Source organism: Macaca nemestrina, chromosome 11, assembly GCF_043159975.1.
Source record: "Macaca nemestrina isolate mMacNem1 chromosome 11, mMacNem.hap1, whole genome shotgun sequence".
NCBI classification, from domain to species: domain Eukaryota; kingdom Metazoa; phylum Chordata; class Mammalia; order Primates; family Cercopithecidae; genus Macaca; species Macaca nemestrina.
In genome coordinates, this window is record NC_092135.1 from 139,292,237 (window position 1) to 139,317,985 (window position 25,749).

The window sequence follows — 25,749 nt, forward strand, 5'->3', positions numbered from 1 at the left end:
GCTTGAGCCACCGCGCCCAGCCCCCTTTTTTTTTTTTTTTAAGATGGAGTCTCACTCTCTTGCCCAGGCTAGAGTGCAGTGGCATGTTCTCAGCTCACTGCAAGCTCCACCTCCTGAGTTCACGCCATTCTCCTGCCTCAGCCTCCTGAGTAGCTGGGACTACAGGTGCCCGCCGCCACGTCTGGCTAATTTTGTTTTTGTATTTTTAGTAGAGACGGGGTTTCACTGTGTTAGCCAGGATGGTCTCGATCTCCTGACCTCATGATCCGCCCACCTCAGCCTCCCAAAGTGCTGAGATTACAGGCGGGACCCACCATGCCCGGCCTCTTTTTTTTTCTTTTTTTGGCGATGGAGTCTCACTTTGTCGCCCAGGCTGGAGTGCCGTGGTGTGATCTAGGCTCACTGCAACCTCCACCTCCTGGGTTCACATGATTCTCCTGCCTCACCTGCCCCCTCTCACCCCCTCCCCCTGCCACCCCCTGAATAGCTGGGATTACAAGCACCTGCCACCACGCCTGGCTGATTTTTCTATTTTTAGTAGAGACACGGTTTCACCATGTTGGCCAGGCTGGTCTTGAATTGCTGACCTCAGGTGATCCAGCTGCCTCAGCCTCCCAAAGTGCTGGGATTACAGGCGTGAGCCACCAAGTCCAGCCACAATAAGATATTAAAAAAGAGAGAGACAGAATGCCCACATTCACATAACTTGTACTACAGTATTCTGTTATAATTCTATTTTATTATTAGTTATTTTCATCTCTTACTTTACCTAATTCATAAATTAACTTTCACCGTAGGAAGCTTATCATAGGTATATCATAGGTAGGTACATATTATAGGTAGGGATAGGGAAAGACAGTACATATAGGTTTGGTACTCTGCACAGTTTCAGGCATCCACTGGGGTCTTGGAATGTATCCCCTGCAGATAAGGGGGGACTCCATCGTCCTCACTCCTTGGGTATGGCCTGCGAGTCTCTGCTGGATGACCAGGGTGTTCCAGCTGGAGCTCAGATTCCCCAGCCCTGTGCATCCTCTGGAATCTTTGTCAGCCATTGGCCTCCAGCAGCTGCCTGTGTGTGAATAGCTTGGTGCTCCAAGGGCTTGGGGGACTTTCTCACAGAACCGGTGGCTCTGTCTTCTTCCCAAGGTCCAGCCCCCTTAGCAGCATCTAATTCGGACGCCCATTCGCTTCGCCCACCAACGCCTCTGCTTGGGCTCTATTGCCCTGCCTGTGGTTTGGGAAAGGACCCCAGGAAGAAGTGAAGGGAAGGCTCACCTCACACGCTCCTCTTCTCTGGAGGGCCTGAGCCCAGCATCCATTGCTGTCTCATGCCAGAAAATCAGGGGCTTCAGAAACTTTCTCCAGCGTTGATGATTCTCTGTGGCAGGAAGGGAAGTCTGACAGTGCCTTGCACCTGAAGTCCTTAAAGACCCCTTTAGGAGTTTGGGACTCACCCGGCAGGGGTCTCAGAGGGCCACACCCAACTCCTCTCCAGGCCTCCGTTCCCCACTCAGGCCAATGCAGGGCTTTCCTGGAACCTGGAAGTGCTCCCTGAGTCCTCCTAGCCCTGGCTGGGATCAGAGAGGGGACCCGGAAGGAACTGGCCCCGAGTGTCCAAGTGCCTGGCTCCCCATTGCGTCCCGGCTAGGATGCTGGCAGCCCTTCCCCGGGCCGGCCACTGCCACTTAGCCAGGCTTCCGCCTCTGTCCCTGTTGGTTCCTAGCAGACTTTGTCCTTGTTTGGGAGGAGGACCTGAAGCTAGACTGGCAGCAGAACAGTGCCTCCCGGGACAGAACAGACACGCACAGGACCTGGCGGGAGACTTTTCTGGATAATCTTCGTGCGGCTGGGCTGCATGTAGACCGGGTACGTGGAGGCGGTCGTGGGCAAGGCCCTAGGCCCTGCATTCACTCGGTGACCCATTACCTTGCTGCATGGGGCCTGAGGGCATGGTGTCCAGAGCCCCAGAGCAGATCAGCCCCCCCGCCCCCCTGCCACCCACCATGGGGAGCTGCTGTCCAGAGGGCGGGGTAAACATGAATCCCTCCTGGTACACTCAGCTGTCTCAGAGGCCGGAGCCCTCAGGGTCACCTGAAAACTCTCACACTACCTTTGCCATTCATGTGTCCCACCTCCAGCATCAAAGCTTTTGTGTCGTCTGCAGTACCAAGTGTTGAGAAGATACAAAGCAAGGGGCCTCAGGCCACTGCTGATGGTGGAAGCGGGGCCACCACATGGGGAGTGGTGTGGCCATCCACAAAACATCATTTGTGTTTATGACTCTGTGTGCTTATCGAATTAACAGCTTAAAAAGTCCTTTCACGTGTTTGTTTTCGGTGATAATGGGAGGTACCACTTAGAATCATTTAAGCAACAGGTCCAGGGAGCATGAGAAACAGGAACTAGGCATGAGGATGCTGGGTGTGTGGGCACAGGCGTGCACAGGCAGGGCTTGGGGCAGCTGGGGATTGGGGTGCAGAGCCCAGCTCTCACACTGCTGTGTTCCCCGCTCATTGCCAGGTCTGTCCACACGGCTCCTTCCTTCTCCGCCCTCCTCTGACCAGCTTCCTCTGTCCCTAGGAGCACGCTGTGCTCTCACCTGTCCCCTCCCTCTCCACAGAGTAATCAATCTTGAGTTTTAAGTTCATCACACTTGGGGTTTCTTTACCATTTTAGTGCCAATTTGACATCATCAAGCAATGCAGCCTGGCTTTGTCTGAGATTGGCAGAGCTGAATCACGGGCGGGGTCATGACTGCTGCTCCGGGCCCCACCCTTGCCTTGCCGCAGGCAGCTGTGCGTGCGAATGCCAGTCTTTGCTTATGGATGCTGTGAGAATGGGCATTTGAGTCGTTCCCAGTCTGGGACGATTATGAAAATCAGCTACTGTAAATTCATTTGTGTGTGCGCGCGCACACAGGTGTCGTGTATCCCTGTGCCCGTGGGCGGGAACTGCTCCTGGGAGCAGGGGTGCTGGGCTGAGGCATGTGCAGATGGATGGCCACACCACTCCCCATGTGGTGGCCCCGCTTCCACCATCAGCAGTGGCCTGAGGCCCCTTGCTTTGTATCTTCTCAACACTTGGTACTGCAGACTTTTAAAGTTTTACCCATCAGTTGGGATGTGGTTGTGGCTCACCATGGCTTGTGTGCTTGTGTGTTTGTTTGTTTGTTTTTGAGAGAGAGTCTCACTCTGTTTCCCAGGCTGGAGAGCAATGGTGAGATCTCGGCTCACTGCAACCTCCACCTCCCGGGTTCAAGAGATTCTTTTTTTTTTTTTTTTTTGAGATGGAGTCTCGCTCTGTCGCCCAGGCTGGAGTGCAGTGGCCGGATCTCAGCTCACTGCAAGCTCCGCCTCCCAGGTTTACGCCATTCTCCTGCCTCAGCCTCCTGAGTAGCTGCGACTACAGGCACCCGCCACCTTGCCCGGCTAGTTTTTTTTTTTTTTTTTTTGAGATGGAGTCTCGCTCTGTCGCCCAGGCTGGAGTATAGTGGCCGGATCTCAGCTCACTGCAAGCTCCGCCTCCCGGGTTTTTATGCCATTCTCCTGCCTCAGCCTCCCGAGTAGCTGGGACTACAGGCGCCCACCATCTCGCCCGGCTAGTTTTTTGTATTTTTTAGTAGAGACGGGGTTTCACCCTGTTAGCCAGGATGGTCTCGATCTCCTGGCCTCGTGATCCGCCTGTCTCGGCCTCCCAAAGTGCTGGGATTACAGGCTTGAGCCACCGCGCCCGGCCCAAGAGATTCTTTTACCTTAGCTTCTCGAGTATGTGGGATTACAGGCGTGCGCCACCATGCCCAGCTAATTTTTGTATTTTTAGCAGAGACGGGGTTTCACCATATTGGCCAGGCTGGTCTCGAACTCCTCACCTCAGGTGATCCGCCCGCCCCGGCTTCCCAAAGTGCTGGGATTACAGGCGTGAGCTACTGCACCTGGCCTCAACCAGGTTTTAATTTGCATTTCCCCTGCTTCTTAAAGAAGTTGAGATTTTTGTTTAACTTTTACTTTAGGTTCGGGGGCACATGTGCAGGGTTGTTATATTGGTAAACTCATGTCACGGGGGTTTGTTGTACAGATGATTTCATCACCCAGGTACTAAGCTTAGTACACAATAGTTATTTTTTTCTGCTCCTCTCCCTCCTCCTCAAGGAAGCCCCAGTGTCTGTTAGTCCCTTTGTGTCCATGACTTCTCATCATTCGGTTCCCACTTCTAAGTGAGAATATACAGTATTTGGTTTTCTGTTCTTGTATTAGTTTGCTAAGGATAGTAGCCTCTAGCTCCATCCACATTCCTGCAAAGGACATGATCTTGTTCTTTTTTATGGCTGCATAGTATTCCATGGTGCATATGTACCACATTTTCTGTATCCAGCCCACCACTGACGGGCACTGAGGCTGACTCCATGTCTTTGCTATTGTGAATAGTGCTGCAGGTTGAGCATTTTTCACGTTTATGGTCCATTTATGTTTCCAATACTGTGAATTGCCTTTTTGTGTCTTTTGCTCTTTTTTCTATTGGGTCACTTGCCTTTTTCTTTTTTTTTTTTTTGAGACAGAGTTTTTTTGTTGTTGTTTGTTTTTTGTTTTGAGACAAAGTCTTGCTCTGTTGCCCAGGCTGGAGTGCAGTGGTGTGATCTCGGCTCACTGCAACCTCCACCTCCCGGTTTCAAGCAATTCTCTTGCCTCTGCCTCCCAAGTACCTGGAACTACAAGGCACCTGACACCATGCCTGGCTCATATTTGTTTTTTTGTTTTTTTTTTTTTTTGAGGCGGAGTCTCGCTCTGTCGCCCAGGCTGGAGTGCAGTGGCCGGATCTCAGCTCACTGCAAGCTCCGCCTTCCGGGTTCACGCCATTCTCCTGCCTCAGCCTCCCAAGTAGCTGGGACTACAGGCGCCCGCCACCTCGCCCGGCTAGTTTTTTGTATTTTTTAGCAGAGACGGGGTTTCGCCGTGTTAGCCAGGATGGTCTCGATCTCCTAACCTTGTGATCCGCCCGTCTCGGCCTCCCAAAGTGCTAGGATTACAGGCTTGAGCCACCGTGCCCGGCCATATTTGTATTTTTAATAGAGACAAGGTTTCACCATGTTGGCCAGGCTGGTCTCAAACTCCTGACTTTGTGATCCACCTGCCTTGGCCTCCCAAAGTGCTGGGATTATGGGCATGAGCCATCGTGCCCGGCCTAACGAGACAGGGTCTTGTTTTGTTGCCCTGGCTGGAGTGCAGTGGTGCAGTCACGGCTCACAGCAGCCTCAATCTCCCGAGGCTCAAGGCTCAAGCCATCTCCCCAGCTCAGCCTCCTGAGTAGCTGGGACTACAGGCCCATACCACCGTGCCCGGCAAATTTTTTGTATTTTTTGTAGAGAGGAGGTCTCACTTTGTGGTCCTAGCTGGTCTGGAACTCCTGGGCTCAAGCAGTCTGCCTGCCTTAGCCTCCCAAGTCACCTGCCTTTTTTTTTTTTTTTTGAGACAGGGTCTGACTCTGTCACCCAGGCTGGAGAGCAGTGGTGAGATCTCGGCTCACTGCAACCTTTCTCTCCTGGGTTCAAGTGATTCTCCTGCCTCAGCCTCCTGAGTAGCTGGGACTACAGGTGTGTACCACCATACCTGGCTAATTTTTGTATTTTTAGTAGAGATGGGGTTACCCCATGTTGGCCAGGCTGGTCATGGACCTCAAGGGATCTGCCTGTCTCAGCCTCCCAAAGTGCTGGGATCACAGGCATGAGCCACCACGTCCGGCCTCACCTGCCTTTTTCTTATTAAGGTTTAGGAGCTTGTTGTCTGTTCTGGCTACTTAGCCACTGCTGGTGGTGTGTGTGACAGACACCTTTCCCCGGTCCTGGCTGGCTCTCGTGGTCATGATGGTGTCCTGGTTGGTTTTAACCTGCTGTGGACTGAGTTAGTCCTGCGTCCGACTCCCCTCCGCCTTCCGTGCCTTTCTTCCCTCACCCGCCTTCTCATTCCCACGTTTCCTACTCCTTGTCCAGAACACGCAGGGAGCAGCCCCCACTTGCCACATCCCCCTGACCCCATGCTGCCAGCCCCGCTCTCCCTGGCTTCCTTCCGGGGCCTTCTCAGGTGTTGGCACATGGAGCACACAGAGCTAACGGCCCCCACTCCTGAGTTTGGATCTGCTTCAGTGTCTGGCAGGTGGAGGTGAAAGACACCTGCTTTTATTATGCACAGAGCTAATTGGGTGATATGGTCCCATGAGTTTTCAAGGTCATCATCCAGACTTGGGCAGGTTTGCCCTTTAGTTGAGGGCAGTGGGGACTACTGCAGGGGACGCCAGTGGCTCCAGCATGTTGCCCAAAGTGTGCCTGGTCTTCGGTCTGCAGGACAATTCTCAGCTCTCAGCGCACATCACAGCCAGCCGGGGGCCTGGGTCTGCCCTTGACTCTGTTCCATTTCGCCTAAGTTGGGGCCGGGGCTTTGGCACGTGGGGAACCCCAGATGGCTGTGAGGTCTGAGGGCCACTGGACTAAAGGGGGTGGTGCTGAAAAGCAGTTTCGCACTCAGAGGAGGCACTTGTCCACTGGACTGAAGATCCCACCCCGGGCTCCAGGAGCGCCTGTCACATGTTGGCACACACGTGCACATGTGAACATAGATAGTGCCCACCCATATGTACACACACACACGGAAACGTGTCCGTGCACAGCGTGCATGGACACCTGGTGACTGATCAAAGGTGAGGCGACTGTTCATTGTTGAAAACCAAAAGCTGGAGGTGCTGCCCCTCAAGCCGGGAGGCGGGCGTGGGTCAGCGTGGTCTGGCCAGCAGGGCGAGGCTCTCCCTAGCCTTAGGGGAGGCTGCAGGTGATGCCAGCCCCAACAGCGTGCTGTCTGCAGCGAATCTGTTGCTGGGGCCGACTCCCCAACGGGGCTGTCGAGGCCTGGTTAGCTTTCAGAGGCGTGTCCACGGGAGCAGGTGTCATGTATCAAATAGGAGATTCAAAGTCAGGTGTTATCACGGGTACAGAAATGCCAGTGTTTTCCTAAGAGTGCGAATGGACACACATGTGCACCCTCAGGCTCTCACGGAGCCCTGGGTGCCTGCAGCACGACGTCCAGGACGGGAACACCACAGTGCACTACACCCTCCTCAGCGCCTCCTGGGCTGTGCTCTGCTACTACGCCGAAGACCTGCGCCTGAAGCTGCCCTTGCAGGTACGCGGGAGACATGGGGACAGGGTGGGCCTGGAGGTCCCCCAGCCAGGGTTACTGGTGACTGGTCCCCAAACACTGCATCCAGCTGCCAACAGCCGACAGCCTTGGGAGGGCTCCTCTTACCCACCCCAACACCAGACCCCAAGAAACATCACCGGGCAAACAGGGCAGGTGGTGGCATCCCCCATGGTGGGTTCGTGGGAGATGGGGTCGGGTGAACAGTGTGTGTGCACTGAGCTGACCCCTCCAGGCCCAGACCCCCACCAGGCCACCTGCTGAGGGCCCAGCCTGTGGACGTGGGGTGGAGAAGGCTGGCTCCAGGTGACCTCAGGGACCTGGACCATCTTGAGTCTGGACGTGGGTCCACCACCCACCGTACTGGCTGGCCTGACCCTCACCGCTGCGGGTGGCAGAGACACGCTACTCACCAGTTCCCATCCCTTTTCCACTTGAGGGGCTCTGGGCTACAAACTGACAAGCTAAGTGGCCTCGGAGTCTGAGGCCCTGAGAAGGAAAGGGGTTCTCCTGGGCTCTCCCAGGGTCTACCGCGCTCCTTCCCTCTGCTGGAGCCCCTTTGCCCACTGCCGAGTTTGCAAACTTGCACAACCTCCACTCCCACGTGGGGTGTTTGCCTCTCCGCAGTGGGAGGAGCCACGGACATTTCCTTCCAGGAGTTACCCAACCAGGCCTCCAACTGGTCGGCCGAGCTGCTGGCATGGCTGGGCATCCCCAATGTCCTGCTGGAAGTTGTGCCAGACGTGCCCCCCGAGTACTACTCCTGCCAGTTCAGAGTGAACAAGCTGCCACGGTAAGGCGGGGGCCCTGCCAGTCAGAGGAAAGAACAGGAGTGAATGGGAGTCGGTGAATGAGTGAGCGGAACTTGGTCCTTCCCCAGGACTCTCCTCACCTCGAGTTTTCGGCAGGGAATCAGGCCAGGTGGGCACGCTTGTCACGTGTCTGCGTTTCCAGACCGGCTGCATCGGCCAGGCTAGGGCGGTTGTGCTGCAGGACAGATACCCACCCAAGGCCCAGTGGCTGGACACGCAAGGTCCAGTTCCCGCTCAGGCACACGTGTGGTGGGTCGGTGCGGCACCTGCTCACCACGGTGTCTCAGGGCCCGGGCGATGGAGGCTCTGTCTCATCACCGTCTCCCCAGCTGCTGAGGCAGAAAGCAGGGACCTGTTGTGCCCACACTGGCTCCCTCTTGGAAACGACTCGTGTGTCGTCCACACACGTCACTACCAGACAAAGCCAGTCGCACTATGGCACCAGGCCTGTAGACTGGGGGAGTCCAGAAGTGGCAGGGACCGCTGTTGGGGACCACTGCCGAAGGCAGCCTTTCTGCCACACGGGATGCCTCCTTTTGGGGCTGGTGGGAAATTCAGTCTCACTCCGTGTTGCCCCACCCATGGCTTCCCAAGATTCTGGTTTCCCAGGGAGGACCCCTGCCCAGTCACTGTCCACACTGCCCACGAGCACCCTCAGCCCCATGCCGGAGCTTCAGGGTCGTACAGGGGATGGGGCTCCCTGGCCAGCCTGGCCCTCTCTGCACTGCCCTGCCCTGTGCCCGACCACAGTTTGCTTCCCCCCCCCACCCTGAGTGTGGTGAGGGGTTCTGGGTATCTGGGGGCCTCCTGTGGCCTCCTGTTCCTGGGGATGTGAAAGGCAAAATCGGGAGCCACTGACCTGCCAGGGAGCCAGCTGCTTCTCCTGGGGCGAGGGCTGTGTCCGCAGGCCTGTGCTCATGCGTGTGCACCAGCACCTGGGCCCCAAACCTTCTGCACCGTTCACATGCCCACAGCTTCCTCGGGAGTGACAACCAGGACACCTTCTTCACAAGCACCAAGAGGCACCAAATTGTGAGTGGGGGTCCCTGCTGCGGGCCCCAAACCCTGACCTGGCTCTGAGGATCCTGCCAGCCCCCAGCCTCCGTGGACGCAGAAAGGCCCACTTGAGATCAGAGGATTGAGGCCTGGGTCCTGGAGGCTTTGGAAACTTTAGAGGCTGACCTCAGCTCGAAACACAGGGCAGGCCATGGTCTGGGATAGGGGAGGGGTGGGGAAGGGCCCAGTTCTCCTCTGGGACCCCAGGGCTCAAAATAGATATTGGCTTTATGGAGACGTGGGACAGCCGAGACTAGCCCCAGATGGGGTGGGTCCTGCTGGCTGGGAGCAGACCCGCCCTGCAGCGTCGTCCAAGGATGGGCGGCACCAGGTGGGGCAAGCCCAAGGCACGCTGGCAGGAGGCCTGCTCCTGAGGCCTGCAGGAGGGAAGGGCCAGTCCAGGCCTATCCAGGAGAGGCCCTGCAGACCACCACGGGGCACACAGTCAGTCACGTGGGCTGCCCAGGTAGCGGGGAAGGCACACCCTGGACACAGCTGACTCCCAGGCTGCCGTGTTTGCCGTCACCCAGGGTGCGGGTTCAGAGTGGGCTGTGCCTGGCCAGGCGGGGGCCCAGCTTTGGGTGCAGACGCAACCCCCACACGCCGTGTGGCTCTGGTCAAGGTCTCCGAGCCTGCCGAGCGGGAGAATGAGGCCACCCTGGCGCAGGGGCGTCCTGCATGTGAGGTGGTGACACAAATAACGATCCATCAGATCGCTATTGTCACCAGAAGGCTAAGGGAGGCCGTCCGTGGCCTTGGCCTGAAGCCAGGCTAGCTAAGACATCCCCGTTCTGCTATTACGTGATCAGTGACCTGCACCATCCTCCACACCCCCGCAGCTGTTTGAGATCCTGGCCAAGACCCCGTACGGCCACGAGAAGAAAAACCTGCTTGGGATCCACCAGCTGCTGGCAGAGGGTGTCCTCAGCGCTGCCTTCCCCCTGCACGACGTGAGTTCGGGGACTGGGGGCTCCAGCCTGGGCGTGGGGGATGAGTCCCCTTGGGTCCTGCTGGCCCCCGGGGAGGCGGGTGTGGGGCAGGCACAGTCAGCCGGCGTGACCACGCAGGAGTCAGAACGCTAAACGCACACACGTGGCCATGTGACCAGGCCATCCCGTGGCCTGTCCAGGGCCTCAGGTCCAGCTCTGCGTGGACTGCAGCCCACACTGTGGGGCCTAACACGGGAAAAGGCCAGTCCCTGGGCTCTAGGTGCTATGGCTCCGTCTCTCTGGGTAGCTTCTCTTGCTGGGAAACACAGTGAGGTCTCTTATCCCCCTCCAGAAGCTGGGTAAACTGAGGCAATGCCAAAGCGGGCACTGACCGGGGCGGCTGCTGCTGCACCTGTTCCTGTCAGCCTTACCATCATCCCTGAGAAAACAGCCACCGTGGGGAGCAGGAGGCCGTTTACCCCCCGACCCGCCCGAGCCTTCCCCCTTGGTCAAGCAGGGGAGGGGCCTCGCAGGCAGCCAGGGCATCCAGGGCCTGGTCAGGCCTGAGCCCACTGCTGCGTGGCCAGGGGGCCAGTCCTGCCCCAATGCCGTCATGAAGGTTAAATGAAAAAGTGGGTGTGGAAATGCCAGGTGTCCCACCTCACTGGGGCGGCTCCTTCCGCCAGCCAGGGCCCCGGACGCACAGCACAGGACACCAGCCTGGGGAATCTCCAACCCAGAGAAGGTGCTGGGCCCTGGACCAAGGCCACTGGCTTCTCCCAGGGTGGCCTCTCCAGCCCCTTCCCTGCCCTGAACCCTCACAGCCCGAGTCAGAGAGGCCTCACCACACGTGTCCCCTCCTCGGAGAGGTCCTCCTGGACCACCCTGTGCCCACCCCTCCACGTTACTCTATTTTTTCTTCATGAAGCAATCGAGACTCCCGGGCCTGATCTGCCCATGTCCCACACTGAAGTCCCCGCACCTACAACAGTGCTCAGTGGGATAAGCAGGGGGAGTCTCCTACAAACAGTCCTCTCGCCCCCAGGGCCCCTTCAAGACGCCCCCAGAGGGCCCAAAGGCTCCGCACCTCAACCAGCGCCAAGTCCTTTACCAGCACTGGGCGCGCTGGGGCAAGTGGTACAAGTACCAGCCCCTGCACCACGTGCGCAGGTACTTCGGAGAGAAGGTGGCCCTCTACTTCGCCTGGCTCGGTGAGTCCCCCCGGCCACCCCCCAGACCACCTGGGCTCCCCCAGCTTGGTCTCAGGTTGTAACGATTTGCCAGTTCATGCCCCTGGAGGGTGGCGTGTGTGGGGGCTTGGACGGTGGGCACGGCTCTTGGCCTCGCCTGGCTGACTCCTGCCGGGCTGCCCTCCTGGCTCTCCCCAAGCCTAGTCACTCTAACTGGGTGCCATGATGATGCTGGGCCCTGGCTTCCTAATGCCCCAGTAACAGTGCTGAGAACCCCTTCTGCTGGTGGGGGTCTCTCCTGACTCCCTCCCCGACTGTCACTGGCCCACGAGGCCCTGGGGCCTCCCCAGAAACTTCCATCCTAGGGAGGTCGCCCCTGCCTGGGTCCAGGCCAAGCCTCTCATCTCCTCCAAGCAGGCCAGCACCTTCCAGATGCCCATCTGCCCAGGCAACCCCAGAGCTCTTCCTCCTGGGTCCTGGCTGCCCTCACCCCACTCAGCTCTTGGCACCCTCCCTTCCCCATCCTGGGTCGGCCCCAGCCCCTTCATCCTGTGCCCCAGAACTTCCAAAGCCCTTTCTCATCCCCACACGCAGCCCCACAGTGGACCCAGACAATGGAGCCAGCCAGGGCAGCGGGTGGGGCCGGCAGGCATGGCAGGGCAGTTGGGGTACAGCATTGGGGTGGAGGCACAGCTCCTGTGTGCCAGGACTCACCCGGCCATCTCAGGGCCTAGAGCAGCAACCCTGGGACAGCATGGCCAGGCTGAGGACCGCTGGGGGCAAGCAGGGCCAGGGCTGCATCTGGGCTCCAGGCAGACTTGCATTTCACAGCAGTCACTCTGGCCAGCAGAGTCAGGCAAGGGACAGGACACCAGGCCCAGGACTGAGGCAGGCAGGGGACAGGACACCAGGCCCGGGACTGAGTCAGGCAGGGGACAGGACACCAGGCCCAGGACTGAGGCAGGAGACAGGACACCAGGCCCGGGACTGAGTCAGGCAGGGGACAGGACACCAGGCCCAGGACTGAGGCAGGAGACAGGACACCAGGCCCGGGACTGAGTCAGGCAGGGGACAGGACACCAGGCCCGGGACTGGACTAGCCCTATGGGAGGCAGTCGGGGTACATGCTGAGGGCCTGGGGTAACGGAGGGACTGTGGCTGTGGTCAGATGAGGCAGGGGCCAGGGTGGGGGTTGGGTGGTGGGGAGGAGGCACCCAGAATGACCTGTGGTCTCCCTGGGGCTGGAACACCGGTGGGCCCACACTTCTGTGGTGAGCAGGACGTAGAGGGACTTCTCTGTCCATCCTGGGCAGGTTGGTTGGAGTGAGCTGGCTGAGGAGAGGGCATCCAGAGGTGGAGAGCCTGGTGGGCTGGAATCCCAGCAGCACTGGTGTCGGGGTCAATGTGGTAGGGGTGTCCAGAGTCTGAGGCAGAGGCCCAGAAGGGTGGGGCCATGCCAGAGCTGCCAGGGAGAGCTGTGCACCTCTTGGCTTCCTCACGTAGGGCCCCAGCCCCCAAGCTGGGCTGAGGGTGGTCCCTAGGGGACAAGCATGGCTGTGTAGACCCCTACCTGGGGCCCCCAAGCCCGGGTTCCTAATGGTGGACCCCTGCCATCCTCTCTACAGGGTTTTACACGGGCTGGCTCCTGCCAGCAGCGGTGGTGGGCACACTGGTGTTCCTGGTGGGCTGCTTCCTGGTGTTCTCAGATATACCCACGTGAGTGTTCCCTCTCCGCAGCTCTGGGGCCTGGTGCTGGACCTCCAGAGGAGTGTGGGATGGGGGGACCCCGGGTGCGAGGCCCTGTGCAGACAGCTGGTGCTTGAAGTGATTGAGGTGAGAGGTGAGCACATGCCTGTCCTCAGGAGTGTCACACAGGGCCTTGTGGACATGGCTGAAAGGCTGGCAGGTGGACCGGAGTGCTCCCAGGGTGACAGATGGACAGGAGCGCTCCCAGGCTGACAGATGGACAGGAGTGCTCCAAAACTGACACAGATGGGCAGGAGTGCTCCAAGGCTGACAGATGGGCAGGAGTGCTCTCATGCTAATTTTATTGGCATTCTTATTTATTATAATAATGTAAGCTTTCTTAATAATAAATGACTGGGGCCGGGCGCGGTGGCTCAAGCCTGTAATCCCAGCACTTTGGGAGGCCGAGACGGGCGGATCACGAGGTCAGGAGATCGAGACCATCCTGGCTAACACAGTGAAACCCCATCTCTACTAAAAAATACAAAAAACTAGCCGGACGAGGTGGCGGGCGCCTGTAGTCCCAGCTACTCGGGGGGCTGAGGCAGGAGAATGGCGTAGACCCGGGAGGCGGAGCTTGCAGTGAGCTGAGATCCGGCCATAGCACTCCAGCCCGGGCGACAGAACGAGACTCCGTCTCAAAAAAAAAAAAAAAAAAAAATAATAATAATAATAATAATAAATGACTGGGCTTTTGTTTTAGTTTATCATGGAACTGAAATTCAGAAACTTAACTCAGACATTGTCATGGCATATATTTTAAAACAACTATTTTCTTAAGAAATGCTGGGCCTGGCTGGGCGCGGTGGCTCACGCTTGTAATCCCAGCACTTTGGGAGGCCGAGGCGGGCGAATCATGAGGTCAGGAGATCGAGACCACAGTGAAACCCTGTCTCTACTAAAAATACAAAAAATTAGCTGGGCACGGTGGCGGGCACCTGTAGTCCCAGCTACTCAGGAGGCTGAGGCAGGAGAATGGTGTGAACCCAGGAGGCAGAGCGTGCAGTGAGCCGAGGTCGAGATCGCGCCACTGCACTCCAGCCTGGGCTACAGAGCGAGACTCTGTCTCAAAAAAAAAAAAAGAAAAGAAATGCTGGGTCTGGCAAAGGCAGTGGTGGGGAGAGAAAGGACAAGGGAGGCGCCTGGCTGGGAGGAGCAACCAGCCCCCCTCCCCCATTAACTCCCAACCCTCCACTCCATGCCTTGAAGGCAGGAACTGTGTGGCAGCAAGGACAGCTTTGAGATGTGCCCACTTTGCCTCGATTGCCCTTTCTGGCTGCTCTCCAGCGCCTGTGCCCTGGCCCAGGTATGAGAAGAGGTGGGTGGGGTAAGGGATTTGGGAGTCGGGGGATGAGGAGGGCAGCTCCCCTGGTCCTGGTCCTGACTCTGCCTGCACCAGCCCCTGTCCAGCTTGTCACCACGTAAAGGCGGAATGATCCGTGAGCTCCTTAACCTTTGTTCTCTCGCCTGGAACTGGGGTTACGCCCGGCACACACCTCCCAGCACTTGGCAGAGTGCCTGCACTCACTAGTGGCCCATGTTAGTGCTTCTCACTTGAGGACACCCCAGGCCAGGACTCCAGCTCTGGCACTCTGGGGGCACCTGGCCCTTGGCTCCAAGGCAGACAAACCCTGGAGCCGCCAGGGCACAGGCAGAACCAAAAGGTTGGACTTCTGAGCAGAATTTCCAGCTTATGAGACCTGGGCAGGAGGCTCCTGCAGTCCCTGAGCCCCACTGTCCCCCACCTGTCTGGCATGCTTCCTAGGTCTGTCCACCTTCCCAGGGACCTCAGGGCCTCGCTAGTACCCCACATGCACTGGACCCAGAGCCCTTGGCACTACTGATGGGCCAGATGCCCTTTGGTTTCACTCCTGGGAATCCACCTGGATGTTTCCTAGGACCACAAATGGGGACTTAAAACAGCAGAGGCTTATTCTCACAGACCCGGGGCTGGAGTCCAGAATCAAGGTGTTGGCAGGCTTGGCCACTTCTGGGGATTCGACCTCAGGCCTCTCTCCTGGTTTCTGGTGCTGCTGGCGGGCCTTGGTCCTCCCTGGCTTGTGGCCCCCTCATTCCAATCTCTGCTTCCGTCTCCACCTGGCCTTCCCCTGTGTCTGCGTGCTGGTTCCTCTTCTCCCCTTTTGTAAGGGTTTGTCCAGGGTGCTCTCATCTGGAGATCCTTACCTTACATCTACAAAGGCCCTTATTCAAATGAGATTACATCCTGAGGTTCCTAACCAACATATCTTTTGGGGGTCAGAATTCAGCTCACTACAGTTCATCCTCTGGTTCCCAAAACTTCATGTCCATCCCCTGTGGAAAATACATTCCCCTCAGCATCCTCCAAAGTCTCAACCTCTTACAGCATTAACTCTAGTCCAAAATCTCATGAAAATTTCAGCTCAGAAAGTCCCAAATCACATCCTCAAAGTCAGGTGTGGGTGAGACCTGGGTGTGGGCTGTCCTGAGGCAAAATTCCTCTCCACCTGTGGGTCTGTGCTTCCAAAACACAGTCGGGGGGCCGGGCGCGGTGGCTCACGCCTGTAATCCCAGCACTCTGGGAGGCCGAGGCGGGCGGATCACGAGGTCAGGAGATGGAGACCATCCTGGCTAACACGGTGAAACTCTGTCTACTAAAAATACAAAAAATTAGCTGGGCGAGGTGGCGGTGCCTGTAGTCCCAGCTTCTTGGGAGGCTAAGGTAGGAGAATGGCGGGAACCCAGGAGGCGGAGCTTGCAGTGAGCCGAGATGGCACCACTGCACTCCAGCCTGGGCGACAGAGCGAGACTCCGTCTCAAACAAACAAACAAAACACACAGTGGGGGGAGTATGTGGGATGCACATTCCCATTCCAGAAGGAAGGAACGCTGGAAGGAACAAGGGGCCTCCAGTCCCAAGCAAGTCTGGACACCCCACATCCCTGCCACAGGCCGGCCGGCTGTTCGACCACGGCGGCACCGTCTTCTTCAGCTTGTTCATGGCACTGTGGGCCGTGCTGCTCCTAGAGTACTGGAAGCGGAAGAGTGCCACGCTGGCCTACCGCTGGGACTGCTCTGACTACGAGGACATCGAGGTGAGCCAGCCCCGCTGGACCACGGTCACACCCGGCGAGGGCCACCACTGAGCACCGGCTCCCTTCCAGGAGAGGCCTCGGCCCCAGTTTGCCGCCTCAGCCCCCACGACAGCCCCGAACCCCATCACGGGGGAGGACGAGCCCTACTTCCCCGAGAGGAGCCGCGCGCGCCGCATGCTGGCTGGCTCGGTGGTGATCGTCGTGATGGTACGCGGTCCCCTGCCCTCCACTCCTGCCTCCATCCTCCTGCACCACTGGGGTCGGTTTCGTCCCCCATCCCACCTTGGTGCCGAGGCCAGATGCCTCCTGTGGGCGCAGGACCCTCACTCCCCGCAGAGAGGCCCCCATGTGCCCAGGCTCCAGGGAGGGGCTGAGCCCAGGGCTCGGCTGAGGGGTCCCGGCTGAGACTCATACAGAGGGCCCGGGAGGGTCTCCCCGTGGGTGTGGGCATGGGGCATTTTTCAAGCAAGGGGGTCGGTTTCAAGGAAAAGAGAAGCAGGCACCCCAGCAGGGCCATTCGCTGCACCCTGTCTTGCCTTCCAGCCAAAGGGGGCTTCCTAATAGGACCCCTCCCACCCTGCCAAGATGTCAGGAATCCCCAGTTCCTGGGATGGGATGGCTCTAACACTCACAGTGGCTGCCCTGACACCCAGATGTGGCCCAGCCTCTAACCCTAACCCCACCCCACCTCTGCCTGAACAACCCATCAGGAAGGACATTGCCTGGGAGCACAGCCAGGGCTGGAGGCAGGGGGCTTCCCAGAGGAGGCAGTGCTGGGGCCAGCAGTGGACTAGGAGAGCTGTCAGGGTCCATGGCCTGAGGGTGCTGGGGTGCCCAAGCCACTGTGAAGGGGCTCACGAGCCTCCCTGCCCCTGCAGGTGGCCGTAGTGGTCATGTGCCTCGTGTCTATCATCCTGTACCGCGCCATCATGGCCATCGTGGTGTCCAGGTCGGGCAACACCCTCCTCGCAGCCTGGGTGAGCCTCTGCCGCCTGCCTCGGGGGTCCCTGAGCAGCCCCTCATCCAGCTCTGACTGCCTGTCTCCTGTCAGGCCTCTCGCATCGCCAGCCTCACAGGGTCTGTAGTGAACCTCATCTTCATCCTCATCCTCTCCAAGATCTATGTGTCCCTGGCCCACGTCCTGACACGATGGGGTGAGTGGGCTGAGGCCGGCCAGGCACTGACCAGGGGCCCACCCTGCCGGCCCCAAGCCAGAACATGGACTTTCTCACTCACTGACACACAGGACCCTCACTTCTATTTCTTTCTTCTTTCTTTTTTCTTTTGAGACAGGATCTCACTCTGTTGCCAAAGCTGGAGTGCACTGGCATGATCATGGCTCACTGTAGCCTTGACCTCCCAGGCTCAAGGGATCCTCCTGCCTCAGCCTCCTGAGTACCTGGGACCACTGTGCCCAGCTGAATTTTTTTTTTTTCTTTTGATAGAGACAGGGGTCTCACTATGTGGCTCAGGCTGGTCTCCAGCCCCTGGCCTCAAGTGATCCTTCTGCCTAAGCCTCTCAGAGTGCTGGGATTACAGGCATGAGCCACGGCACCTGCTTTTCCTTCTCTTTCTTATTGTTTTTGGCACCCCAGGTGGGACGCAAACAATCCCTGGGTTAGGATGCCAGTGCCCCCCATTTCTAAATGTGGTACCGAATGGAGGTGTCTGAGACTCCCCCGAGGCTCCCTTAAAAGAGCAGTGAGGGCCGGGCGCGGTGGCTCAAGCCTGTAATCCCAGCACTTTGGGAGGCCGAGACGGGTGGATCACGAGGTCAGGAGATCGAGATCATCCTGGCTAACCCGGTGAAACCCCGTCTCTACTAAAAAATACAAAAAATAGCCGGGCGAAGTGGCGGGCGCCTGTAGTCCCAGCTACTCGGGAGGCTGAGGCAGGAGAAAGGCGTAAACCCGGGAGGTGGAGCTTGCAGTGAGCTGAGATCCGGCCACTGCACTCCAGCCTGGGCGACAGCGCGAGACTCCATCACAAAAAAAAAAAAAAAAAAAAAAAAAAAAAAAAAGCAGTGAGCAGGGCCTTCCTGGAGATCAAGGACCCTGGGGGCACTCAAGCACCCAAGGAATTCTTGCCCCTCCACAGGGTCCCCTCCAGGCTGCGAGGTCCCCAGGTGGGAGATGTCCCTCCAGAATAGGGCCTCTGTGGGGTGGCGTGGGGGATCGGCCGCTGGACTGGGCAACTGCCTCTCAGTTCTTCCCTCTCCCTTCCCCTCCCTTCAGCCTTCTCTTTCTCTGTCTCATTTCCTGAGGACAAACACTTAGGGACCAACCTATTTGCTCCATAAGCTGCTGCCTCTCACCAGCCCTGCTCTAGCCCTGGGGGGTGAATAGCCTTGAACAAAAGCTGGCAGCCCTGCCCTGGAGCCCAGGTTCTAGGAGAGGGGACAGAACTGGCTGCCTGCACAGCTACAGATAATGGGAGAGGGCGTAAGTGCTGAGGAGGAAGTGCCTCCTGGTGGGTGGCCAGGGGAAGGTGGGTGTCAGGGAAAGACCTAAGCAGGTGGCAGGTGTCTCCGGGAGAGGTTCCTGGTGCTGGACGGCCAAGGGCAGGGCCCTGAAGGGAGCCACCCAGCTGCTTCTGCGACTGTGGGGTGTTGTGCCTCCCTCTTTCCCTCCGATAACCTTTAGCCTTTTATGCTCCTGACTCTGGCACCTAAACCAGAGCCCAGTCCTCTTCACAGCCTTGGCCTCGAGCCTCTATTCTGTTTCTCTGACCCATCCCCTGACCACCGCCGGTGTGCACCACATTCATTATTAGTGTTGGGATATAGCGTATTATCAATTTTCCCAACTCCTCTTATCAACATGTTTTTGGGTGACTTTGGAAATGTCACACTTTGTCCCCTTCTTTAAAATATCTGGATGATATGGCCTTTTCCTCACCCGTGTGTGGCAAGGTGGTCCTAGGAGAGGGGGCCCCTAGTTGGATGGTGGTGACTCCCCCAGGGACTAAGCCCAGGCTCTCCATGCCACAGAAATGCACCGCACCCAGACCAAGTTCGAGGACGCCTTCACCCTCAAGGTGTTCATCTTCCAGTTCGTCAACTTCTACTCCTCGCCCATCTACATTGCCTTCTTCAAGGGCAGGTTGGTGGTCGCCTCTCCCTCTGGCCCCAGCTCACCCCAGCTTGGTTCTGCTCATGTTTCCTGCTGCCTAGGCACCAGGCATCATCCAGCCGTGCTCAGGCAGGGTGGAGGGTGGAACAGGAGACCCAGGCAGGGGACAGGGACCCATGCCGCCCTGCACCTCTGAGCAAACAGAGGCTGCCCACCTCTTGGTCCCCACCCAGCTCGGGGGTCCACAGGAGGCCCACCTTGCAGCCTGGACTCTACGCCACAGTTCATGCTCCCTCCAGGGCAGGTGCAGCAACTCTGCTCAGGCCTCAAGAGCCAAGGGAAGTGGGAGGAGACAGGAAAGATTCCATCAAGGCTCATGACCTTGACTTTCTCCTAGGTTTGTGGGATACCCAGGCAACTACCACACCTTGTTTGGAGTCCGCAACGAGGAGGTAAGTGTGCCTGAGGCCGGGGCTGGTGGGTGAGCTGTGTGCTTCCTCTCACTTCCATTCGAGCTTTGATTTGCAGCAATTTCTCCTGCCACCGGCTACCTCATCGCCCAGCCAGGGCCAGCTGTGCAGCTGACCACTTAGGACTCCCAGCCTCTCTTCACCACTTATTCTGACCCTCAATATGTCCCATTCAGAACTACACCCAAACGCTCCGGGCTGGGCACCGTGGCTCACGCCTGTGATCTCAGCACCTAGGGAGGCAGAGGGAGGAGGGTCACTTGAGCCCAAGAGTACGAGACCAGCTTGGGCAACATAGTGAGACCTCGTCTCCACAAAAATAAAAACAAGCAAACCAAAAAACCTACCCCACCCCAGTTGTCCTGGCCCGTATTACTGTTTCCCCATTTTAACCCAATTCACACCTGAGACAAGTGTGCGCCATTATGGTGGACGCAGAGCCTCGGGCACACAGGGGCCGCAGAGGCTGGCCTCCCTCACAGGCTTGGCGTGCTGCCGCCATGACTGTCGGGGTTCTCCCAGTGGCCGGCTGTCCTCTCCCCATCAGTTCAGTGGGCTCTGCCTGTGACTCCGTATCCCTAAGAGCCAGGTGTGAACCTGGTTTTTCAGAAAGTAAACGGAAGTTGACCTGGTGGAGGATGAAGCATTGTTGTCATGGGGGTTCCTGCAAAGCAGACCCCAAGACAGAGATTCTGGTGCAAGTAATCGATGTGTACGTCACCCCAGAAGTAGTCTCCATTGTGCCACAGCCCCTCCAAGACACCGTAGAGAAGCCCTCAAAACTGTCCCTGATGCATGGCCCTCCTGGGTTCGGGCCAGGCATGTCCCAGCAGCTGGGGTCACAGGTAGCAGGGTGGGTGCCTCTGGAGCCATCCACAGGTGGCCTCTGGGCTGGACTGGGACCTAAGTGACCCCTGCCGAGTGCCTGGCCTGAAAGACCTCTTCTCCTTTTGGAAGAGGAGGAGGAGGAGAGAGACTCTGCATGGGGCCTGGGCCATGAGCCAGCCCACCTGCAAAGTGGCTGCCCCCAAAGGGGTGCTCTCCATTTTCATGTGAGAGGGAAAGGGAAGGCTGGGGATGGAGTGGGGAGTGTGGCTGCGGGTGCCACAATGGACCAGCCAGAGGACTTTCAATTGTTAAGTGGGAAAAGTTCCCAACCCAAACTGGCTTAAAAAAGGGAGTTTCCGGCCGGGTGTGGTGGCTCACACCTGTAATCCCAGCACTTTGGGAGGCCAAGGCAGGTGGATCACGAGGTCAGGAGTTGGATAATAGCCTGGCCAATGTGGTGAAATCCCGTCTCTACTAAAAATACAAACATTAACCGGGCATGGTGGCGGGTGCCTGTAGTCCCAGCTACTCAGGAGGCTGAGGCAGAAGAATCGCTTGAACCCGAGAGGCGGAGGTTGCAGGGGCCGAGATTGTGCCACTGCGCTCCAGTCTGGGCAACAAACCGAGACTCCGTCTCAAAAAAAAAAAAAAAAAAAAAAAAAAAGAGGGGGAATTTTCTTGGCTCCTGTGCTGAAAATGCTCAGGGCTATGCAGGCTTAGGTATGAATGATCCAGGTGTTAAAAATGCTGCACTGCTGTTCCCAGCATTGCCTGTGTTGTCAGAAAGATTATCCCCACCTGGAGGGAAGGTGCCCTGCAGTGTGGCTAACACTCGGACTTAGCACCCCTTGCAAGGCGCTTGTTCCTAGGAACTCCCTGTGTCCACCTCTCACTGGCTTGAACTGGGTCACTGATTGGTGGGGCCTGCCTCGTGGGCCTGTCCTGAAGCCAGAGGCTACAGTCAGCCCCATGTAACCCATTGTGGGTCTCCAAAGGAAAACTGGGGTGCCATTAGGTAGATATAGCAGGGGCCCCTGCAGCTGTTCCAATGCACAGTCTTCCAGCTGGACCTGGTGGCTCCTGTGAGGTCAGGAGGGCGTGTTGTGGTGGGAGCATCACTGCAACCCTCGAGGTGCCCAAGGCATGTCAGAAGGGAGGTGGGAGGCCAGGAAGAGGGCCAGCTTTGAGACAAGAAGGAATGGGTGGGCGAGTGGCTGGTCCCTCTCCCAGCTAACCTGAGCCCTGCTGCCGTAGTGCGCGGCTGGAGGCTGCCTCATCGAGCTGGCACAGGAGCTCCTGGTCATCATGGTGGGCAAGCAGGTCATCAACAACATGCAGGAGGTCCTCATCCCGTGAGTCCCCCACTCCACCCTGGGTGGCATCCAAGGACCAAGGGACCCCAGAGCACCTGGTGGTAGCAGCCTCCAGCCCAGCCCTAGCTGGGAGAAGAGGTGAAGGGAAGGCAGGGTCCGTCCCTTCCTGGACATTAGCACCTTGGCTGGGGAGGGGGATGGGGAGTGTGCCCGGCCATCTGCCCCGGGCTCTGGGCTGCCAGCCCTGCAGCTGCCATGTGGCTGGCTGAGGTCTCTTCTGGGTTATGGTTGTGGAAGGCACTACCCCTGGGACCAGCTTTGGCTGGGGAGGGGGTCTGGGTTCCTGGGCCCAGGCTGGCGTGATGGCTCTGTCCATTCAGAGATGCTGCGGCTGGGCCAGGGTGTTTCTTGGCATCCCCAGCCCCCAATGTAGCACAAGAGGGAGGAGGAAAAGGAGGCCCCAGGCCCCAGGGTTGATCCTCAGACACATGTCTGCCTCAGATGCCCTTGCCAGGCACATCCTGACCACAAGGCTCCCATCTCCTTAGTGCCACCTCTACTGGCAGGCACTGTGGCCCCCATCAAGGCAACGGGGTCCCCCTCTCAAGCCAGAGCCCTTCACAGAGGCTGCCCAGGGCCTTTCCTCCTGCTCAAGGCCAGACTGATCTGAGCGCCCTCCCAGAGCCCCCTCAACACCTGATCTCCCCACAGAGGACAGCGCCCAAATCAGCACTGCCTTTTCTGGGCCACCACAAATAGCCGTTGGGAGATGGTGGCCACGCCACAACCCGAGAGGCAGCCCTGCCTCTGACTATTGGTGCTGTGAAACCACAAGACCATAAGGTGCAGGGTGGAGCTCCGTGCCTGGCAGGAGCAGGGCGGGGACGAGTGACAGTGTGATAAGGCAACATACACACACGCCCCCTGTAGGATGAACCCAACCCGTGGGCCTCCATGACATCTGCTTTCCCTGGGACACAACAGTGGTCCTCGTCCACTCCCTCCCAACCTTGGCAGAGCTCTTGGGCACTGCTTTGCAATTCTGGGAGGAGCCGATTACCCCTAAAGCCTTAAGGAACAATGCAGGGGGCTGGGAGGGTGGACGGCCCCTCTGCATCTGACCAACAGACACAGACGCTTTCACTGAGTCCGATCTGCAAAAGTGTTGGCTCTCACTGTGTCCAGCCCTCGGGCCCTAGACCCCACCCCTCCCTGCTGCCTTGAATTGCAAAGCAACAGGCTTGTCCTGGCCACATCTTCCCTAGGACTATAGCAGTCACTGAGACCCACCATGGATCAAAGGCCATTTTCCTGTATTCCCATCCCCAGGAAGCTAAAGGGCTGGTGGCAGAAGTTCCGGCTTTGCTCCAAGAAGAGGAAGGCCGGAGCTTCTCCAGGGGCTAGCCAGGAGCCCTGGGAGGCCGACTATGAGCTTGTGCCCTGTGAGGGTCTGTTCGACGAGTACCTGGAAATGGGTAGGAGCCCGTTAGCAGCTGCGGCAGTAGCTGGCGCCGTGGGCAGGGATGGGCAGCCACTCTGCTCAGGGACCTCCCAGCCTGACATTCGTCTGTCTACATCTACCCTGAAATGTGCTGTGGTGGTGGGGTGGGGACAGAGGGTGGGGCCTGTGGAGAATCCAGAAAGGAATTCTTTTCCCCTGAGAGTGCCCAGGAGGGTTGGCTGAGGACAGAGGGGCACTGGCACAGGGAGGAGGCCCCCAGGGTTGTTGCGGAGCTCCCCTAGGGTCCCTGGACCTAGAAAGCATGGGCCAGAGCAAGGAAAGAATTAGGAGAGCAGGCCCTGGGGGCTGACAGAAGCCCTCCAAGGGTGAAGCCACACTGCCAGGCAGCGGCCTGGAGAGCCGATGTCCCCAGAAATCTCCTCAATGCCCACGCTATTTGTGGACCCACAACTGTCACCTTGACAGGTGGTGGACAGTACCAGTGGCTCATTGCCTGCACAGGTGGTGCACTCTAGAGGCCGGGTCTGCACCACCTGTGCTGTCCCTGCAGCGCAGGGTCTGACTCTGAGTTGACAAAGGGAGAAGGAATCATCAGGCAATATTTTTGTTTTGTTTTGTTTTTGTTTTTTGTTTTTTTAAGATGGAGCCTCGCTCTGTCACCCAGGCTGGAGTGCAATGGTGCAATCTCGGCTCACTGCAAGCTTCGCCTCCCGGGTTCACGCCATTCTCCTGCCTCAGCCTCCTGAGTAGCTGGGACTACAGGCGCCCGCCACCACACCCGGCTATTTTTTTGTATTTTCATTAGAGACGGGGTTTCACCGTATTAGCCAGGACAGTCCTGATCTCCTGACCTCACGATCTGCCCGCCTCGGCTTCCCGAAGTGCTGGGATTACAGGCATGAGCCACTGTGCAGGGCCTGTTTTTGTTTTGTTTTTTGAGAGGCAGTCTCCCTCTGTCGCCCAGGCTGGAGTGCAGTGGCACCATCTCGGCTCACTCCGACCTCTACCTCCCAGGTTCAAGCAATTCTCCTGCCTCAGCCTCCCGAGTAGCTGGGATTACAGGTGCCCACCACCACGTCCAGCTAATTTTGTATTTTTAGTACAGACGGGGTTTCACCGTATTGGCCAGGCTGGTCTCAAACTCCTGACCTCAGGTGATCCACCCGCCTCAGCCTCCCAAAGTGCTGGGGATTACAAGCCTGAGACACTGTGCCTGGCAGGCAGCTCTTAACCTATGAAGAGGGCATGTGAGCCAGCACGGCCTGGAGCTCCCCAGCGCAGCGGCGGCTTCTGTGGAAAGGGAGCAGGCAGTTCCCAGGGCGAGGAGTGGACGCCCTGACCCTCCACCACTGGACCCTGGACCCCAGTGATCTCACTAGTAATTCTGGACGAAGACCCAGGAACCCCTTCCAAAGAGCCATCTCCTAACAGCTCCCCTGAGGGGCGAGTGGAGAAGCCGGTTGTAAAATCAGAAGCAGGTTTCTGCTCCCACGCCCGCCCCGAGTTAGTCCATGAACTCACCCAGCCGGGGAAGGCCCGTGACCAGCCGGAAACACGGAGCTCAGGGCAGGACGGCCGGCCTGGGGCCGGTCAGGGGCGATGGCCCTGGCGCTGCGCGGTCCAGGACGAACGAGACCAGCAGGAGGGGGATGAGCCGCGATGGGGCGGCGGCACCACGTGGACTGGCCGGTCCTCCGCGGGGGGCGCGTCCCGAGGGCTGAGGGCTGAGGGCGGACGGTGGGAGAGCCCGGCCGTGCCCCCCGCCCCGCAGTGCTGCAGTTCGGCTTCGTCACCATCTTCGTGGCCGCCTGTCCGCTCGCGCCGCTCTTCGCTCTGCTCAACAACTGGGTGGAGATCCGCCTGGACGCGCGCAAGTTCGTCTGCGAGTACCGGCGCCCGGTGGCCGAGCGCGCCCAGGACATCGGCATCTGGTTCCACATCCTGGCGGGCATCACGCACCTGGCGGTCACCAGCAACGTGAGGCGCGGGCGGGGGCGGGGTCGGCGGGGGCGGGGTCAGCGGGGAAGGGCGCGGGCGGGGGCGGGGTCGCGCAGGGGCGGGGGCGGCGGGGGCGGGGTCAGCGGGGGCGCGCGGCAGCGGGGGCGGAGCGGGGGCGCGGTCAGCGGGGGAGCGCGGGGGCGGGGGCGGGGTCAGCGGGGGCGCGCGGGGACGGAGCGGGGACGGGGTCAGCGGGGGCGCGCGGGGATGAAGCAGGGGCGCGCGGGGGCGAGGTCAGCGGGGACGGAGCGGAGGCTGCCCCGCACTGACCCCTCCGCCGCCCAGGCCTTCCTCCTGGCCTTCTCGTCCGACTTCCTGCCGCGCGCCTACTACCAGTGGACCCGCGCCCACGACCTGCGCGGCTTCGTCAACTTCACGCTGGCGCGCGCCCCGCCCTCGTTCTCCGCGGCGCACAACCGCACGTGCAGGTGAGCCCTCGCCGGGCTGGGGGCCGCGGGCGCACGAGGACGAGGCGGAGGGGCCCGGGCGGGGTAGGGGTGCGGCGGTGGGAGCCAGGAGGGGCGGGCGCCGCGGGGCGACGCCGGGGGGCGGAGGGAGGGAGTTGCGGGCGCCCTGGGCGGGGGCTGGGGGGACGTTCCCCGCGGGAAAGGACAGA

The 25,749-nt window shown here is 58.9% G+C and overlaps 1 protein-coding gene across 12 annotated transcripts in view; it reads left to right on the top strand.

Annotated features, from left to right (window-relative positions):
• LOC105473766 (anoctamin 7) overlaps window positions 1–25,749 on the top strand; it is a 56,262-nt gene that overhangs the window by 6,791 nt on the left and 23,722 nt on the right. For 6 of the 12 annotated variants that reach the window (XR_011610225.1, XM_071073774.1, XM_071073778.1 and 3 more), the window contains exons 4-21: window positions 1,727–1,869; window positions 7,062–7,169; window positions 7,841–7,977; window positions 8,971–9,028; window positions 9,892–10,002; window positions 11,027–11,192; window positions 12,797–12,887; window positions 14,127–14,223; window positions 15,848–15,991; window positions 16,061–16,198; window positions 16,870–16,968; window positions 17,043–17,145; window positions 18,981–19,092; window positions 19,460–19,514; window positions 21,615–21,712; window positions 23,003–23,148; window positions 24,907–25,112; window positions 25,419–25,561. Coding sequence is in view for 10 of the 12 variants with exons in the window: in XM_071073774.1 (XP_070929875.1) it covers window positions 1,727–1,869; window positions 7,062–7,169; window positions 7,841–7,977; window positions 8,971–9,028; window positions 9,892–10,002; window positions 11,027–11,192; window positions 12,797–12,887; window positions 14,127–14,223; window positions 15,848–15,991; window positions 16,061–16,198; window positions 16,870–16,968; window positions 17,043–17,145; window positions 18,981–19,092; window positions 19,460–19,514; window positions 21,615–21,712; window positions 23,003–23,148; window positions 24,907–25,112; window positions 25,419–25,561 (2,155 nt within the window). In the remaining 2 variants the exon portion in view is untranslated. The remainder of the gene's footprint in view (window positions 1–1,726; window positions 1,870–7,061; window positions 7,170–7,840; window positions 7,978–8,970; window positions 9,029–9,891; window positions 10,003–11,026; window positions 11,193–12,796; window positions 12,888–14,126; window positions 14,224–15,847; window positions 15,992–16,060; window positions 16,199–16,869; window positions 16,969–17,042; window positions 17,146–18,980; window positions 19,093–19,459; window positions 19,515–21,614; window positions 21,713–23,002; window positions 23,149–24,906; window positions 25,113–25,418; window positions 25,562–25,749) is intronic. The other 6 variants (XR_011610226.1, XM_071073776.1, XM_071073777.1 and 3 more) reach the window with 3 other exon arrangements.